The 20,038-nt window shown below is 36.2% G+C and overlaps 1 protein-coding gene across 3 annotated transcripts in view; it reads right to left on the reverse strand.

Annotated features, from left to right (window-relative positions):
- Positions 1 to 5,056: 5,056 nt before the first annotated feature.
- Positions 5,057 to 20,038, reverse strand: part of gpc5c (glypican 5c) — a 133,557-nt gene continuing 118,575 nt past the window's right edge. For all 3 annotated transcript variants that reach the window (XM_084119784.1, XM_084119785.1, XM_084119786.1), the window contains one exon: positions 5,057 to 8,498. In XM_084119784.1, coding sequence (XP_083975910.1) covers positions 8,341 to 8,498 — 158 coding nt within the window. In that variant the 3' untranslated portion in view covers positions 5,057 to 8,340. The remainder of the gene's footprint in view (positions 8,499 to 20,038) is intronic.

The raw sequence follows: 20,038 nt of genomic DNA on the forward strand, positions 1-20,038 counted from the left end.
GTGACAGTTACAACATGGCGGAAGTAGTATGTCTGAATTTCATATTTTGTTGTACATTACTTAACTAGTTACTTGAAAAAAGTAATCTGATTACATAACTAGCATTACTTGTAATGCGTTACTCCCAACAATGATTATATGTAATGTGTCAGGCAAGGACATCTGGGAATATACTTTTTCTTCCAAATGACATTATGTGATGACTTTACTGTAGCATTTGTTTGTGTTTTACATTGAAACTTGGCAAATGTAAACAAAGTTTGAGACATTGATATCTTCTGAAAAGTGGGGGTCTTTTTGTAAAAAAGCAAGAAACTTAAGCAAAAGTGCTCTCCACTGCTTCTCAATCTTTTCACAAATAAACGGTTGATATTTTCTGTTCTGCCTTGTGGCAACACAATATGCACACTGGACAGTGGGCATCTAAATTATAAATCAAAGTGAAACTGCACGCAAATATTTGGAATGCAGAAATAAAGAAATAAAGCATGTGATTTTCCTCTGAGTTTTTCCTACCACAGTCTCTCTCTCTCCATTCCTTTCTCCATCCAGGAGGATCCAAAGCCCCGGATGGATTCTAAGTCATAAATACTCTTTAGTTAGTTGAGTCCAAATGCTGTTAGTTCTTGATCATGTCATGATCTCCAGCCCAGCTGTCTCAATGCGGTTCTGGACTCAGGAGAGTTCAGCTAACTGGATCTGACTGGAATTAAGGCGATGTTGACCAAACAGAGTAGAGACAGAGAAAGTGAGACAACGGTTTGGTGAATCTCCAGGGGAGTTTAAGTTCATGTTTATATTCACCAGAGTTGTCTTACTCATCTTTTTGTGTATATATAAAGCGAAAAAGTGGAGAGCACTATTATAAATCTCTCATCGCAACCTGTTGCCAAAGACACACTAATATGAGATACCACTTGAAAGCTTTAGGGCCCTATTTTAACGATTTAAGCGCATGGTCTAAGCGCAGGGCGCAAGTTCACTTAGGGAGTGTGTCCGAATCCACTTTTGCTAGTTTAACGACGGGAAAAATGGTCGGCGCATGGTCTAAAAGGGTTGTCCCTATTATCTTAATGAGTAATGTGTGTGTTTTGGGATTTATGTGCGTTAAACCAATCAGAGTCTCATCTCCCATTCCCTTTAAATGCCAGTTGCGCTCGCGCCATGGCGGATTCGCTATTTACATGACAGAATTTGATAGTGGAAAAACCAAAGCCGTCTCCAGAGCAAACGGAACTGCTCGTGTGCGAGGTAAAAGTGCGCAAGCAGACCATCTACGGGACATGCCGGATTCCACCTTATCTTTATGTACACAATAATAATATTTTACATTGTAATCCTTTTATTTTAAATATTTGGCATGTTTGTGTGCTGTTGTGTGTCCCTGTGTGTTTAATAAGAGTGTACGCGCGTTGTGGACCCGCCTATAGGCGCACATTACTAACACGCTCTTTAAATAACAAAAAAAATAATATTGTGCCATTGACTTTAGACCAGGTTTCAGTTGGTCAATGGCGCAGTCTATTTCTGTTGCCTCAAAATAGCAAAGTGCCAACAATGCGCCAGAACACACCTCATTTTCAGACCAGCACCAGCACACGCACGTCATCTATTAGACGTTGAATAGACATAAATCTTCAACGTCTAATTATGACTTTTCAACATTGAAAACAGGTCGATCTTCAACGTCTTGATGGAATATGTAAAACTCTTTACATTTATTTGAGATAATAATGAGCATGGTTTGGTAGTTTGTTTTTCTCCGTTATTTTAGCATGTATAACAGACTTATCCAGTCTTAGAAGATCAGTTGAAAACACATAGTCAAACAATCCGGCCGAAACTACTTAGTTGAAATCACGTCGTAAAACAAAGCAGACCAACTTATTTTCAACCATATTTCAACATTGAAAGACGGTAATTGTTTACTGGGTGATTTATCTGTGCATTTCATTATTTTTAAATTGATGTGCCCTCATAAATCTTTAATCCAACTTCCCCTTCCTCTTGCAGCGGCATCGGTTTTCTTCTCTGATGATGTATTTACTGGCGCGAGGGTGGGACAACCTGTCACTCACATGAGATCGACCAATAGCAAACCACAACCATACAATCTATTCCCAATGGACAAAATCAAGGGTAACACTTTATTTTGATGGTCCCTTTTGAACATTCTGGTGTTGAACTACATGTCAACTTATTCTAACCCTACCAGTCTACTTATAGTCAACAGAATGTGTTAAAGGGACTATCAAAATAAAGTGAAACCAAATCAAGTCCCGCCTTACTTTTCTTTTTAGTTTTTAGTTTTTTTCTTTAGTCGGATATGTGTCACAATAGGGAAGCGACTTTCATTTCATGACGCCTTTAAATATTTCTACGAAATGTCATTTACTCTATTGTTCATAAGTGTTTAATAAATTAAGTCTTAAATATTTTTGTGACATCTATGCTAATATTTATGTCCGTGCATATCAAGATACACGTGCTTTTTTTATCAAAAGCAGTTTAGACAGGACTGGTTTTTCAAATATTAGTTAAAATCATGAATAGAAGATGTCTGTGATTTCACATAACATGAACAATGAGACAAACAAAACATGATAGACAGAACAGGAATAGAAAACTAGGCAGATAGGAATGGAGTTAACATTTATTTGGAGTTAACAAGTTGACATTGGCTGTATTCAAAATCAAATTCATGATCACCTACATACAAAAATGTAGGGTCACAAATTTTTTGTGAAAGAAATTGATCAAAATTGACAGTAAATATATTTATAATGTTATAAAAAAAGTTCTATTTCAAATAATTTTTTCACACTTTTACATTTGGCATCTCATTGGCATCTCATCTCATTCATAGTATATGCTAACACTTATTGCGCTAAATTTAGCACCTGTAGAAGAGAAAGAAACGGGTGCAGGGAAAGTTACTGGTATCCAGGGAGGGCCATATAGAAAGAGTAAGATCCCCCAACACATTCGATTACATTACTGTCTCTCATTTGGTTCTATTTAAAGGCTGAATGCTGGCCAGGCAGTTGTGTTGGCTCCAGTAGCTGCTATATTAGCGTTAGCCGCGTGTGTGTGGGCCAGACTGACCCGTCAGCGCTACCGACTCAAGAGAGAACACGAGACACAAATAACTGCATTCCTCCACACAGCCCGAAAGAGACAGAGAGACGGAGAAAGATTCAAATGAAGTGAATTAAAAAAATAAGACAGAAGGCAAACCACTTTGTTGCCCTTGTAGGGATTAAATTTCTCATAATGTTCAGAGAAATACATGACCTGATTATTGTTGACCTATTATTACAATTATCATTAATGCAATGCTTAGAAATGTTGGGCATGGTGGGCAGCTCAATAGGTTTTGGAACTAATCCAAAATTCTAGAATTCTAAAAATGTCTAAAGGCGTCATAGGGAATGTTTAATTTAAATAAACATTTACCCTAAAAGCATAAATGTCTTTTTTAAAATACTATTACCAAATTAAGACCAAATGGAGTACAAGGAAAGTTCCTTTAAGGACATACTACCAAAAGTTGAACACATTAGCTGTGTCCCAATTCAGAGGATGCATCCTTTGAAGGACACAGACTTCATAGGCCATGCTTTCAAAAACCACAAAGGTTGAACTGAACATTGTTAAATGAGACGGCTGTTTTTTTACATTTGTTTCGTTAGACATTCGAGTTGAAATCCAATACTTAAATTTAAATGGTTAATCTGTCACCAAAGCGCAAAGCATTTTTCTCCTTCGAATGCGGCCAACAAATGCATCCTTCATTTCCCGGGCCGCGAAGGATGGAACGGATGGAATTAATGCATTTTCGACTACCTCTGGAAGTGGTCAAATGTGGACATGGTCAAAATGTTTTAGACCTCATTTACACATTTATTTAGAGTTGTCCACTTGTGATTGGATTGACAAAAACACTTCTTAATACCAGGTGTAAAAAGGGCCTTTGTTGAGCCACTGTTACACATTTGGCCTTTGAATGCAGTCTTTGAAGGATGCAGCCTCTGCATTCATTTATGTTGAAGACATAAATTTATGTTTCTTGTTATTTTAAACCATTTAATTTAAAGGCTTAAAGGCTAGATTTATTTATAAATCAATTGTATTTTAACCAATGATTAAAATTGATTCAGCATATGAGGAAACTTTAGAGAATACTGTCCAAAGTTTAACTTGAAGATGCATTTGAAATACCGTGCCAATGAAAGTCTAAAAATAATCACGTGTTCACACTGTGTGGGTTCACATTTATGACTCATCAACTTCTGTGCAGACCTCAGTGCAGAAAAATGTTTCAATCGCTTCTCAAAGCTACACTCAAAATGGATGGAAGGAAAGTAGGACTTGGATTTTCCACATTTAACAGAAAAAAATGAGGTCTTAGGTTCCATAAAAGCATCTGGTTCTCCCGATAGATGACAAGTAAAAGCTCTGCAGCAATTCATGACTTTGTACATTCACTATGATGAGGGGTCCATTGAAAGAAAGATATAAAATGTGCTATCCATCTGCAATATCTCAGTGCGTTCAAGCTTGTTCAAAAACATCTAAAAAGAGACATTACAGTATTTTAACAGTACAGACTGTTTATCGAGGATGGTCTTTTTAGGAAAGCATTGTTTAAAAAAGAAAAAATTTGGTTTTCCCCATTTCAAAAAATATTCTATTGACTATAGTTCAAATCACCTTGTCAGTGGATTTTGACCCATTTAATCAGAAGCATGTCTTGAATAGAGTGTGTGTATCTGTGTGATGGATTAGAGAAATGAACCTTGTGACAGAAAACAGTGTGGCTTTAAAGGAAAAGTTCACCCAAATGTGAAAATTCTGTCATTATTTACTTACCATAATGTTCCAAATCTTTAAACGAAAAATCTAAATAAAAACATAATTAAAGCAGTCCATATAATACAGTATGTTACCATACTTGCTGACTCGAGTTGCCATAATACACTTTTGGAAAAAAAAAGGTTCAATGGGGTTCTAAATAGTTCTAAAATCTAAAATTTTGATTTTTTTTTTTGGTAATAAAAAGTTTACGAGCTGTTTAGTTCATAAAATGTGATTAAATTCAAAATGAATGAAAACTAAATGAATTAAAATTAAATAAATAAAATGATCCCATGATGGGAACCCCTAAAAGGTTCTATATGAAGCACCTGACAAAACACTTTAAGGTTCTATATAGAACATTTTCTTCTAAGATTGTGGGGGTTTGGAACAATATGAGGAGGACCAGGTCAACACATCATGATACAGATCCACTGAGATAAAAAAAAGACAAAAAAAGTCTTCTTTACAACCAACAAGGCCCTTTCGGAAGGCCAGAGACAGGTATGTTACCATTTATTTTGTTTTTGAATAATTCAATGACTTTTTAAAGCCCCCATTTAGATGCTCTCAAAACTAAAACTGTTTCTTTGACTGAAAGTTTAGTCAAACATGGAGACTTACACCATGTCTAAACCGGACGTTTACAGTCAGGAATTTGTCGTGTCGCTACACATCCAGTTTAGACAGCTCAGCATCACTGAGAATAATGGATTCTATTTGCTTCAGTCGCATCACTCTGCTCACGCCCGGTGTAGACATGGTGTAAAAGTGTTGAGAAACACACTTTTTTCAACATGAAATTTTCTGAAATGATCAGTTTATTAGCTGTTTAACCAACTTTTTATATGCGCTGTGTATATCTGAGTTTTTCAGTAGCTTCATTCACCGAGCCGTACGTGTTCAACTGTACCAACCAAAACATGAACAAACAAATAAAACACATCAAACAAACTGTAATCGCAATCCATTTTACAGCCATACACAGAAATGACAGTTGTACTGCAGCGGCGTAAAAACATTGGTTTTGTATTCGCATTAACTCTATACAGGGTGCGAATTATACAATGACCTTCAACTTTTCTTTTCTTTTTTTATGAAAAGTAATTGCTATAGATACATATTTAGAGTGCGATATTAAAGGAATAATTTACCCCCAAAATTGTATTGTCATTATTTACTCACCCTCATGTCAAGTCAAGTCAAAACCTGACAGAATGACTTTGTTTCTTTTCCTAAAAACAAAAGGTAAATTTTTTTTATCAATATCCTTAGGGTGAATGTGATTAAATAAATGGCAGAATTTTAGGTTCAATTAGGTTTAAAAGAATTTGAAAGGAATTTTTAACATACATTTGTGATATGTGATGTTATGATCAAAAGATAAATAATGACATGACTTGTGATTTGTCAAAGTACAACCCAATATTGGACCTAAAGGAAACCGGTCATTATGTTGCAATAGTTCCTGTACCTCCTCAGGGAGAACCCCGGACCCTTGTTTTCTCAAATTTGTGGGGTCATCATCAAGCCTAGGGATCCAGACCCTGCATAATTCGTACCCTGGGTGTACCTGTGTTATTTGAGGCTTAATGGTTGGTTTGCAAATGTTTAAGAATGTATGAAGATTTGTGAACGTTCATATAAAAACATTATAGAACCAACATCAGAGAGATATGAGAGAAATCAAAAGTAGCAATTCATGTGCAATCAGAAACAACAACAAAAGCTTAACATAAAAAATGTTTGGAGACTCATTAGACCCTCTTTGCTTCTGTGTAAGAACTAAAGCAATGTTTTAATACTGACTCTCAAAAAGTTAACATACAATAGGAAATATATATTTTTTTATGTTGCCATGAACACATTGCTAAAGAAGCTATTATAGAAAATATTTGGCATCTCTAAACCTCTTGCATTGCTTTGCTTTAAGTTCATTATTTATAAAAGAAAGGCATTCTGCATATCTGTGGGGTTTTTAACAGCCTTTTTTGATTTTTTTTTTCTTTTTTTCATTAAACATGACAGAACATTCACCCAAACCTGCATCAAACTTTTGGGGGGAAAAACGAAACACTTTTAAAGTAAGTTTAGTGCAATTTCATAAAACTGACCGAGTATACTCCAAATGACAGAGTATATATCAAATATGTTTAATAAATGTACAGCATTAAGTTAAAGTGTGTTTTTTTAGAAAGGCGGAGCACTGGGGAGGTAAATGCAGGATTAAAAAAAAAAATGTGTTAAGTATTTAAGGGATGTTTCGAGCCCTTTAAAGCCATGGAAGCCGTGCAAACAGGTAATGGCAAAGCCCCAGAACATTCCCAATACGCTGTAAGATTTGTGTAACTATATTTGTGTGTTTGTGTGGGCTTCAGTTAGAGCTCATGAAATATTAAAAAAATGTTTGTGTGATACTAGATAAACATTCGTTGTCCTATAAATTCAGCGCCAGTTCAAACTATATACATACTAAATGTGCATATTCATAGTTTCATTCAATAATGCTCTGTGTGTGTGTGGTAATATCCCTTGCTTATTGTGCAGAGTGCAGACAATTTCTGTTTTCTTTTTTGTTGTGTGGTCATGAGCGATGTTTCCACAGATGCACATATTTTGTCATGCATTCCACAGTCCCAGTCGGTGATGATAACAGTTCTGATATAATAAGTCTGTGGAGAGTGTCAACATTTAAACCCCAGAAAGCACTGCTAGTCCCCCTGCCAGAGTCTTCCACACAAATGGGGCTGTCACAGAAGGCTGGGAACATAATAAAACAACATTGAAATGTGGATTTTTAGGGATACATGTGAAGGGAACGTCATATGAACTGATATGTCAGGAAATGCCCAGGTCACGTGTCACCCCAAAATCAAAAGAGGAAATAAGCCACATTTAAACAATATCCTCCTTTTCTTAGAAGCCTACTGTGGTGCAAAAATACTTATATATACAGTATACATATATAATATATATTTGTATTAGTCATGGTCAGAATTATTGGCAAAAACATTTATTTCATAATGTAATTTTCCCCCACTTTCAATTGTTTTACTTCAATGAAAGGTTATATTTTTGAGAATTTTTTGATTAAAAGATAAAAAGGATAAACAATCATTTTTAGATATTTTTTTTTTTTTTTAGATTATTAAATTAAAAGATTATTTTTACAGCTTTCTTTGATCATATTTACTGAGGGTGCCAATAATTCTGATCATGACTGTATACTGTATATACATGATTTTCTTTGTTGTATGACAGTTATGAGAATTAATAAATCTCTCAGTTTTTGCTTAAACTGTCCGTATTTAATTTTGAATCAAATAAATACAATGCCAAATTTTCAAAATGCATAATTTTAGTTATGCAATATATACTTTCTTTTTTCTTTTGATTTTTAGGGGGAATAAGAGCCTGACATTTCTTTATGATGTTCACGCGTGTGTGCATATGATCTTTGTGTGTGTATGTGGTTGTGGCCTTTCAGATGAAGGGCCACTGCAGCCCCAGAGCGAGGATGATGATGATGAAGCTGGCCGTGGAAAGAGACGCATCAGATGAAGGGTTGATCCGGGTGATGGGCGAGTCTTGGAAAGAGACCTTTACTGGCTTTTCGGATACATCAATTTCTGTATCCAGAGCTGGAAAAGAAAGAGAGAGAGAGAGAGATCATGAGAGAGAGAGCAACAACAGTACAGTCACATGTCCGACATGGTGTCTCATTGTTGAGTCAACAGTGTCTTGTCAGGAAGTTAAATAGACAGATATAAATGTGAGAGATTGAGTCTTCCTTGGCGTGTGTGTGTGTGTGACAAGATTTTTGCTGCGTCCCAATTCATCTACTTATACTGTGCCCTAATATTATGTACTGTTTTTGTGAAGAGGTCTGTAGCAGAATAGTACAGGCAAGCTTTGGTTCATTCTGTCACCGTTTAAACTGCCCTGTCAATCATCTGGTCACAGTTAAAATCCTCTACATTCAATTTAATATATAGTGTGGATAACATTAAATAAATATCTTTTCATCAGGTTAGATACTGATTATTATAGTTAAACCGTCAGTCTCGCACATCTGCCATTTTCTATTCGTGTTTGTACTTCTGATCGAATCCTCGTCCAACGTGCCATGGGTTGTAGGCAGCGCTAGCCGTAAGAGTGTGCACGGATCTGCACTTCAGATTCGAACCGAAAAAAGGAGACCATCCGGGTATCTTTGGGATACTCATTTCAACATACTACGATTTGGGACGCACTAGTTCTAATTTTGAATACTCTTTAAGACGGATAGGATACGAATTGGGTGAATGCAGCATGTATCTTTATATCACATTAAAACCTTGCCTCCTCCCATTACCCAGAATTCCTCTGTGCTGCTGACTTCAGCACTTACCTTGCCTGATCCTGTCAAGGTGAAATGTTTTGTAGCTCTGTAATATCTCTTTCCTTTAGCCTACAATCACCCTGTCTCTGTCTTCCATGCCCTTTACATTCATCTCTCTCTCTCTCTTTTTATCATTAGTCTTTGTCTCTCTTTTTTTACCCTTCTCAAACTCCCTGCGGCTCAACGTTTTCCCCTCTCTATAGAGCTGTTCAGTCATGATGGCAATTTGTAGGCCAGCCCGAAGGCTAATTCGCCACGGGATTCCCTCATGAATCTACTGTGGGTTTTCAGAAAAGCAGTTACGATTTATGAGCGAACAAGCTCTGTGGTAACTTTCACATTTTGTTATACAACATAAATTAAACACAGTCAAAGCTCAAAAGTGAAGTTTGAAGTCAGTTTGCTAAGTAACTTGAGTAGCTTTTTCTAAACTCATATGTCTTGTATCTCCTCATGTGAGTGTATTTTTCACTTTAATCATATTTATTCACATGACCACAGGAGTAAATGATATCTTGAAACAAGGAAGAGGGTTCTGCCATCTAAAAACACAAATCTATACACACACCGAAGCAAATTAACCCTCCAGTCAAACTTTCCACCCATTCCGTTGTGACAATACTGCAGGCTCTCGGACAGTCTCAAGACTCCTTAAGCAACTAATTCTGCGGCCTAATGCGTTTGTTATTACACAGAACAATAGACAATGAGCGGCCTATCCTTGGTGAGAATAAAAGTGATTGTTATGGTAGAGGAGAAGGCCTTGCGTGTTTTGTGAGGTGTGGATGACACTGAAGGCTTGTGAACACTAAAACAATAGAGAATGAGACTCTATGGTCCTTACAGCATACGAATTCAAATACACTCATAAGAATGCCCAGAAGAAATCTGCAAATTACTTTCACATTTTCTGCTCTGATTTTGTGGGAAATTCTGCAGAACAAATGTAAAGATGGCAACGAGTTACACTGTTATCATTAGCTGAAAGCTAACGATAAAGGGCAGGGAATGTGTAGATCTAAAAGTCCATTGTTAACATTAAAAAGTCTTTTTGCTTTCATTAATAGACAATTTGCAATAATATAATATAATATAATATAATATAATATAATATAATATAATATAATATAATATAATATAATATTAAATGTAGGCTACTATTGTTCAAGAAATATTATTACAATTAAATTAAATCTGATACCAAGAATACCAATAGATATACTGCTAATAATTTGAAAGTGTTTAGATTTATGAGGATAAAATGTTTAAAATTATAAAATTATAAACATTAAATAGGCCATAATATAATAGTATACAGCACTGTGCAAAAGTCTTAGGCATGTTAATACCCCAAAATGAATATTTGAATCAATCTGCCCATCAGTTTCTATAAGTACAGATGTATGTGCAAAAACGTAGATTTGTCCAAACTCCCATAATTCTCTCTCTCTCTCATCCTGCACCCTTTTCTCTCTCCATGAGGAAATCATCCAATAAATCCAAAAAATCACTGAATCGAAGCCAGCAAACATATTTGTTTATTTTAAATTTATTTTTAACAGTATTTCGCCAGCTCTGAAATGAAAAACAAACAACTGATGGAATGATGGAAAACAACATTCATACCCAAAACAGCCATGATCTCATTAGCAGCCACAAGACCAAGAACAAAAATCACCCTCTGCCACAACTCTCTTTCATGGTAATAAAGTTATCAGCTCGCAATCATCATCCTGGCATGCTCAATAACAGCAATGATGTCTGAGAGTATAACTGCCATCATCCAAAGTGATTACAGGCTGAATCACCATCTCTGAAATCTCTCAAACGTTCTCCAGGCAAGACCTGTTTGCTCTCTAATAGTCAAGTTCAGCCTTCATGTTCACAGGTTTCATGCTGTGCACCGAGAAGCTGCAGGAATTAGCTTCTCTGACAACTTTCTGGTGTAGCAAAGGTTGTTGTGTGTCTTTGTGAATGTTATGTTTGTCTCTATGTGCGAGAGAAAGGGTGTAAGGTAGACTTGCCAGTTAGTCACCAATTAGCAGGAAACCCACACAAAACTTCAACAAAGACTTGAAGACAGAAGATTCATTTTACAAAAGAGTATTTCAAAGTTATCATTAGAAACCTAAATGCAGATAACTAAATGATAATTACATGTTATTCAAAGGGACTATATCATTTCAAAAATATACATACATATTCTGTCATCTGTCATATTCTGTGATTGTTTCTGAACAGCGTGAGGTGAGCTGTCAAGCATCGTGCTGTGTGAAATACAGACTGAACGAAATGGCAAAACATTCCACCGCTGGCCAGATGACACGCAAACTACGTTTGTCGGCTGGATAAAGCAAACCAGTGCCCCGCTAGTAAAGTTTTGATGGATTAGGATTGCAATCAAGGTTAAGACAATTGCGGTGACGTAGGAGTCATACAGTAAGCACGTTTGAGTCCGTTATATTGATGCGCAAATATGTGGATGTATACCCTGTTCGGTATCGCAGCATGACTTGTCTAAAATGTAAACAAGCTCTTTGCTGTTGCATTATACACATACTTATATACACTGTGAATTCTGAAGTTTTTTTCTGTAACATTTTTTTCCATTTGCTTTGGTGTGCATAAATGTAAGAATTATATGGACTTCTTACTGTATATCATTTGACTATTTGGTGTCCTTTTGGAGTCTCCAAGTGCCCTTTTTTGGAAAGAACCTAAATGTACATTTAAAAAAGCTTGGAGAAAATACAGTTTTGTGAGAGTCACCCTTCAATCTGATGGTTTACTTCACTGGATATAGCAAATGATGACAAAATGTTAAACAAGATAAATGGTGTATTCTTAATTTCACAACAAGTATGCGATTAATCACACAAAAGAGTGTGATTGTTCGGGATTCCATTATTTATTTTTATTGGCAGCCCTAATATATATCAGTACAATTGATCACTCATTCCACTGAAATTAATAAAGCGATTCACTAAAACAAGAGTATAATATATTTAAGAGAGATGCATAATACAGTACATATTATTAATGTGCATTTAAGATGGAAAGAGAGATGGAAAGAGCAGTGCACCAGCTCTTTGGATTGCTGTTTATCGCAGTTAATCCTGCTGCACGTGTTGGGGCCCTAAAATAAACACTTGTTGATCTTACAGAGCACTAAAATAGCTGCACTATTTACAATTTTACTGAAATAGACCAAACTGTCTCAACAACCTGTGTATATCAGACAGAAAAGCAAAACTACAAATCTCTCGAGAGCATGCCACATCGTCTGGTTTGCTCACACTGGGAAAGCTCTCAAACGCGACTCTAAAAGCTACAAAAACACCTGCGAGAAATCTTTAAAAGCATTTGCGCTCCGCAGCAACCAAACCAGTATGGAATTTTTTCCCCTTCAATCATTTTATCCTTGGGTTTCTTCCACCTATCAGACTACCATTTGATTTATTTTTTCCATCAATCTCTCACTGGGTGACCTGTAAGTCCCACTGGTCACAACCTGGCTTCACTTATAAAAGTCAGTAGGAAAGAATGTCTTTAGATACTATCATTTGCTATGTACAGTAACCAAAACTGCATGCGCTACAGACTTTGCTAAACTTAAGCCACATTGGGAGGGTGCTCATTTCCAATGACTAAAAAATGATTTAAAAGGAAACAAAAAAAAAAAAAAAAAGGAAGAAAAGGAAAGGAAAGATTTAAAATGTTAAATGCACTGGTCGTTTTTAAAAAAAACACAAAACAAAACAAAACAGAAACTTGTTGATTCCAACCACTGGGTATTTAAAGCTAGTGATTCAGATTCAACTAGGGATTAAAGAGGTCACTGTTTTCATTTATCAGATTTAGACTCCAAAGCCTTGTTGGCGTGACTTGCAGCTTCACTGACTTTAAGTTGATTCAGCATTGTGGTGTTGTGGTAGGAGAGACAGACTGAGAGACAGACAGGGAGAAAGAGTTTATGACTCAGACTAAGTGGGAACTGATCAGCATCTGATGGGAAAGATACACACTAACCATGCATGACCTCTCACACACTCGCACACAAGCACAATCATTTAGATCATATAAAATGTCCATATCCATCTGTCTATATTGCCCGTTGTTCATGTGTTAGTAATATTTAGTTAAATAAAGGTCACATTAAAATGATTTTCAGTGCTTCCTGTATAGATTTTACTGTTTTATCCAGAAACCCTAAAATATGAAAATATATTATTAAAGTATGAATTTAAGTGAAATTTTCAATTCTTATACAAATTATGACTGTCTGTTGGTTGTCATTTCCAACCTGATCTCACGGCAATTCATACGTATTTAACAAGGTGGCTAATTCGTACGAATTCATACAATCTCACTAAATCAAACATATTTACATATTTACGAATTCGTATGAATTCGTACAAATTACCTACCCCTGACCCCGCCCCTAAACCTACCCATCACTGGGGTTTAGACGAATTAGCCACCTCGTACTCACTCGTACGAATTGGTCGTGAGATAGCGTTGTCATTTCTGTCACAACCACCAATTTTGCCAAGCTTTGTGAACAGAATATTGTTATTGTGAGGCATGTCTAATCAAGCTGTCATTTTATCAAATTACGCAAAGAGTACTTAATGTGTGTAATGCGCAACATACTTCTGTATTCTGTTAAACAGGTCGCATCGCTTCCGGTTTGGGTCTTTTGCATGTCCTTTGTTAAATATAGAGCCGTTTTACTGCCGGAGTGAGTAAAAACGAGCATAACCGATGTCCATTGCAGACTGATATCAAAAAGTTTTTTTTTTTTTATTTTTCTCACTAACATTTAGATATTTAAATCGAATGAAACCCTAACAATAAAAGGAACTATCTAGGTTAGCTGATTACTTTAAAAGTCCATTGATATCACAGTCAGTTGTCACTTTCTCAGACAAGCGAATGCAATGAGACCAGTTTGTTTATGTGACATTACAGGCATAAAGCCTGTAAGCTATGCTATTAAATCAAATGACACATTTTTGGCATCAAAATTACCCAAAGTTAAAGAAACACTAAATAATGTACAAAAGCAGACCAGTATCAATACAGTGTTTTTAAAGGCATCACTTCATTGATATTTCTCAAACTATAACTTAAACACAATTTTTTTTTCTGCCTTGCAAGGACTGCTATTTCCTTCAGGAAATGTAAATCAGGTTCCAATTTTAGCTCAATTGTAATTATTATTTCATATCAATTTTGAATAACTTCTGAATGTTTCCTTTTTGCTAAATAGTCTCCCTATGTCTCTGATAGGTACAGTAATTTTCTGCTCATTACAGGAGCTGTACTGATGCTGGTCAAGCATTCAGGCGTTCGATAAAACAGCCATCCCTGAAGGACCCCAATTATCACACGACACTTTGGAGTGCATACAAACTAGTGACAAGAGTCTAGCTGATTTAAAAATAACCAACCAATTATATCATAAACTACCCTAATAAATATATTTATTTATTCAGAGTAGATAGGATTTTTTTTTCTATGATCTATTAAAGTGTTACCATAAAACATTGCAAACGTTATCATTAGTCATATGACAAAATTGCTTACCAAACACTTAAAGTGCCTCTATTATGCTTTTTCAGGTATAACCTTTCATGTACAGTAGTGTGTAATATAGCTGTTCGTGAATGCAAAACTTCTGCAAAGTTTCAAAGATCAAATTGCACGATAAATTAAGTTATTGTCTCCTGAAAGAAAGAACCAATTCTGAAATGCCTGAAACGAGTCGTAAGTAATCACAGTCTTACTTCCTGCACAAACCTATGTATGTTTGTAATACATTTGCATAATGCCCGCCTATGTTCTTCATTGTCTTTATATGGTGTTTCAGGATAGGTAATTCTGCAACAACATATAACCCAGAGAGATAGAGATATACTGCACAAATCTCATGCTACTTTGTCCCGTTTAGTAAATCTTGCCCATAGACTATTACAGTTAGACGTATTTGTCAATTTGCAGATTTTCACCAACAATCACAAAAACTCTAATAGACAAAAATAATTAGTAATTGAGAATATAAAGAACTGCTCTCAGAGCTCAAACTCTAGACATGTGCAGCTACAAAAGCTCTTATAGATTTCTGTGAATGTACACTTGTGTGTTTGTGTGACTGAACGAGAAAGAAACGTGTTCACAATGACTTCTGTAAATGCGGTCAGACTGGGTCAGAGCTTCATGTAGGAGGACTAAACCACTAGCAGAAGTCACAAAAACAACACCCACACACACGCAAACCTATGTATGTTTGTAACACATTTGCATAATGCCCGCCTATGTTCTTCATTGGCTGCCTGTGAACAATGTCTACTTAGACCTGCTCTCAAACACTGTAGATGTAGCTGAAGCCTGGAAGAGTTTGGTTAGTGTTGGCGATATTTCGAGAAGACGCTGTTTTCTGCGCTGTGAAAGCTAATCCACTTTGCATGCACTTCCAAAGGATGAGGACTCAAGCTTGAGTTAATACGGTAAAACCGACCCCATCGTTACTGTTTGCATCACTACTTGCATAGCAAGTGCTGAGGAAGATCTGGAACTGAAATCAATGTATGGTAATGAGCTTATAGTTTCCAACACGCACTGTAAGAGGTAGACCAATCACAACAGACTGGGTCATCTGACCAATCAGAGCAGAGGCTCTCAGAAAAGAAGGGGTTCAGAGAGACTGAATCCTTTATTGAACCGTTTCAGACAATATGAGAAAAGAGATGATGCTGCATTGTATATTAAGATAAAATTAAGTGTTTTTTGACCTTGGATGAATGTAAACCGACTATAGGAGACTTTCAAAATTGCATAACAGTTAAAGCAATCTTTTTAATCACATCATGACAAACTGAAAAATAAAGCCTGGTTATTTTGGAATTGGTTTAAGCACTGTTTACATACACCCACACACTTCACATACAAAAGTAGCCCGACTGCAAAACGGCAACTTAACTGCACAACTTTTTGAAGTAAAGAATTCAATAAAAATGTGCTTTAACAAAAAACAAAAAACAAAAAAAAGGGTCCACATTTCTGCTTTTGAATTAAATGAATTCATCAAGGACTGTAACAAAAGCCCCTATGAGGAGATGTGAAGGTGTTCTCCATCACTGACTGTCCTAAGGAGCTATAATGAGCATATTTCACACGGATTTGTTTATTCTGTTCTCAAACTGCAGCCATTGTGACCATTTAAACAGGAGGTTGACCTTCTGTTGCCTGGCAATCCACCTTTATAGAGCAGCCCCCTCGCTCTGATAAAGAGCATTCAGCAGAAGCATAATAAATGCCAAAGAGAGTGAGAGACAGATAGTAGAGGGGAGAGAGAGAGACAGTACAGGAATAAAGGCTATAAAAATTGAGAGGTAAAACAAAAAACATTTCAATTTAATTATCAATTTAATTAATGCTGCCCACTTTGCATATAGTTTTTTACAGAATAAAGAATCAGAACAAAGTATTGTCCACACTGCAGCATTCTGGCTAAGAACCACTCACTTATAAAGGAAGATGCCATCTGACCCACATGTAAAACGAACCAACATGTCTTTATATGGTGTTTCAGGATATGTAATTCTGCAACAACATATAACCCAGAGAGATATATATACAGATATACTGTACAAATCTCATGCTACTTTGTCCCGTTTAGTAAATCTTGCCCATAGACTATTACAGTTAGACGTATTTGTCAATTTGCAGATTTTCAACAACAATCACAAAAACTCTAATAGACAAAAATAATTAGTAATTGAGAATATAAAGAACTGCTCTCAGAGCTCAAACTCTAGACATGTGCAGCTACAAAAGCTCTTATAGATTTCTGTGAATGTACACTTGTGTGTTTGTGTGACTGAACGAGAAAGAAACGTGTTCACAATGACTTCTGTAAATGCGGTCAGACTGGGTCAGAGCTTCATGTAGGAGGACTAAACCACTAGCAGAAGTCACAAAAACAACACCCACACACACGCATCATTTGTGCAATCACTGAAACCGACAGTGGTCAACTTCCCACTGACCCACTTAGTAACAGGAAAAACAAAACTGCCAGTCAAGTATTTAATAAATTATACAACAAAAGTGAGCAATATGACCCATTTCATTACAATCAACAAAGATGTCACAGCAGATTTACAGTGTTTCATGTGACTGTTGGAGCCCTGCAGCCCAGTTTCTGCACATTTACTGTCCACATCAGCTCCGGACTCTGTACACTATAATCACTGAAGCTGTATGCAAAATATATCTCTTATTTTCACTCAGTCTACACTGTGTAGATTTTAATGGATGAGTTCTAGTATTGTTGTGTTGCTTGTAGGGATGCACGATATTGCATTTTGGCCGATATTCGATATGCCGATATTTTCAAACTAATTTTGTCCGATGCCGATACATATACACATTTTCCCCCTGATATATTTACACTTTAATTTTACTGAAGAGAAATCCAAGTCTCTCTCCTGTACTACCTTTACCGTATTACACTCATGTGTTGTAGATAAGGCAATACACAAGACAAACAAAACAACATTTGATTCTACCATAAATGTATAATTTTACAAATGTAGACAGACATTCACCCCTGAAAAATAGGCAAATTATTTCACTTGGAGAATAAATTATATGCCAGTGCCACATTTTATTTTTAAGTTCAGACTTCAAACTTCAGTCCTTAGGAGTAAAATAAATAAAAATAAATTTTCAAATAAAAAATTTACATCTACTTGAACAGGTCTACCAAATGCTTCCCTGTTTTCGGTGCTGATGCAGTGGTGACCCGTTCATGTAACATGTAAGGGTGGCGCTGCCAATAAAGCAACTAAAAGCTGTCACAACGAACCGCAAAAGTAATGATTATGAATATGTCAAATATAGCAAGGAGACATTTGAATTGTTTATTAATAAACAAGTGTTTTCTGTGTCGGCTGCAAAGATGAAGTTGACGATGACTCGCGATCTTCGCAGTGAACGCGCCAGAGAGAAATGCACATTTCGGATTACATAGTTTTCTTTCGTTTTGAATTGTTCTGTTTAAAAATATGATTTCAAGCGTTCTGTAGATAATAGATATATTTCTCAGGTCTGTGAGGCAAGTAGGCTATGCTGAGTTTCGTTTCATTTATGAGACTAGCTCCAGTTCAATCGCGGGCGCCTCCGTGTCGTGATATCTATATTATCTATTATCTGCTTTACTTATTATTTATTAAATCCAGGCAATTGGTTTATGAAACATTGATTAAAATTAAGATACAATTAATACAAAACGAAATTCACTTAGAAAGGCTTTGTGCTTTCTGTTTGAGGTCTCTGTGGAAGTTTTAAAGTCTCTTTTAGTGCCGCTTTCAGAGCGCTCACGTCCGTAACCGAGAACTGTCACTGTTTTTCCTCACAAATGCGAACACGAAAAATGAAATAAAATGAATATTTTATGCTCTGTGGAGAGCATAGTAGCTTGGAGAGTTTACATTAGTAAGCTACAGGACATCGTCTTTCAAAACATGACCTGCACGAAAGAGAAAAAAAATTACTGCGTCATTGTACCCAGCACTTCTGAAAATGCACTTGCGAATGCGTCTCTGTCCCCAGCACATTTCAAACCAAACTGACGCCCATGCTCGAAATGCCTCCACATGTTAAGTTGCTGGCCCTCATGCACGGTCGTCACATGCACATAGGAAACATGCCACCCTATCGGCAAGGCTCATCAGCAGAAATGATCATATCGGCCGATGCCGATGATGGTCATTTAAAGCTTTTATCGGCCGATACTGATGTTGTGCCGATATCATCGTGCATCCCTAGTTGCTTGCATTGGTGTTATTGGGCAACACCATATGCTTTACAAAATGAGCATGACAACAGACTGAACAGCAGATCCAAAATAATTACAAATTAACATTACTTTTCAGTTTGGTTTTAATGCCACTAATACTTCTCTGACTGGTTCTAATGCCTCTTTTCAACTGGGTTATTAAAGCATCTGTAGATAAGACTGCTTAAAACTCAGTCTTTAGGACTGTGTGTTACTGATAGGCCTAGATTTATGTGCAATGGACAAAAGGTCTGTGATTGGTTGCAAGTGCTGCAAAAATGTTGTAAATTGGGAGATGGAAAAAATACAATCAATAGTAGTAAACGCTTTTCATGTTTGGGCAATTGTGGCAGTCAAAATTATTAAGGATGCTCCCATATTAAAAATACTGGTCGATGACTAATAAATGGCCACTATTTCATATAATTCTACTATTTAACTAAATCATTTATAATAAAATAAACAAAAAATTTAAATCCACTGTTTGAAATGCTACATGTGAAATCATGACATTATAATGCACAGTGTATGAAAAAATTCAATTAATTTTGAAATTTGCTAAAGATTAGATTTAACAGTATTATTAATTATTATAGTGTTTTTAGAGATTAACTTTTAAGTGACTATTAGACGATGGCAAAGGTAATCTAAATGTAAAAATAGGAAAATACACAATTAAATATATAAAGGGAGAGCATTTTCACATTTGGCTCCAAGACTCTGGAATAGCCTTCCTGATACTGTTCGTTGCTCGGACTCACTCTCCCAGTTTAAAACTAGATTAAAGACGCATCTTTTCAGCCAGGCATTCATATAATATTGTTAATCTCACAGTTTCAAACTACAATCCGGCCTCTAGTTCATAAATGCCAGAGGAGAACTGGCCCCCGACTGAGCCTGGGTTCTCCCAAGGTTTTTTTTTTCTCCATTAGGTCACCTGATGGAGTTTTAGGACA

Source organism: Abramis brama (genome assembly GCF_963993115.1).
Source record: "Abramis brama genome assembly, chromosome: 7".
In the NCBI taxonomy this organism is placed as follows: Eukaryota; Metazoa; Chordata; class Actinopteri; order Cypriniformes; family Leuciscidae; genus Abramis; species Abramis brama.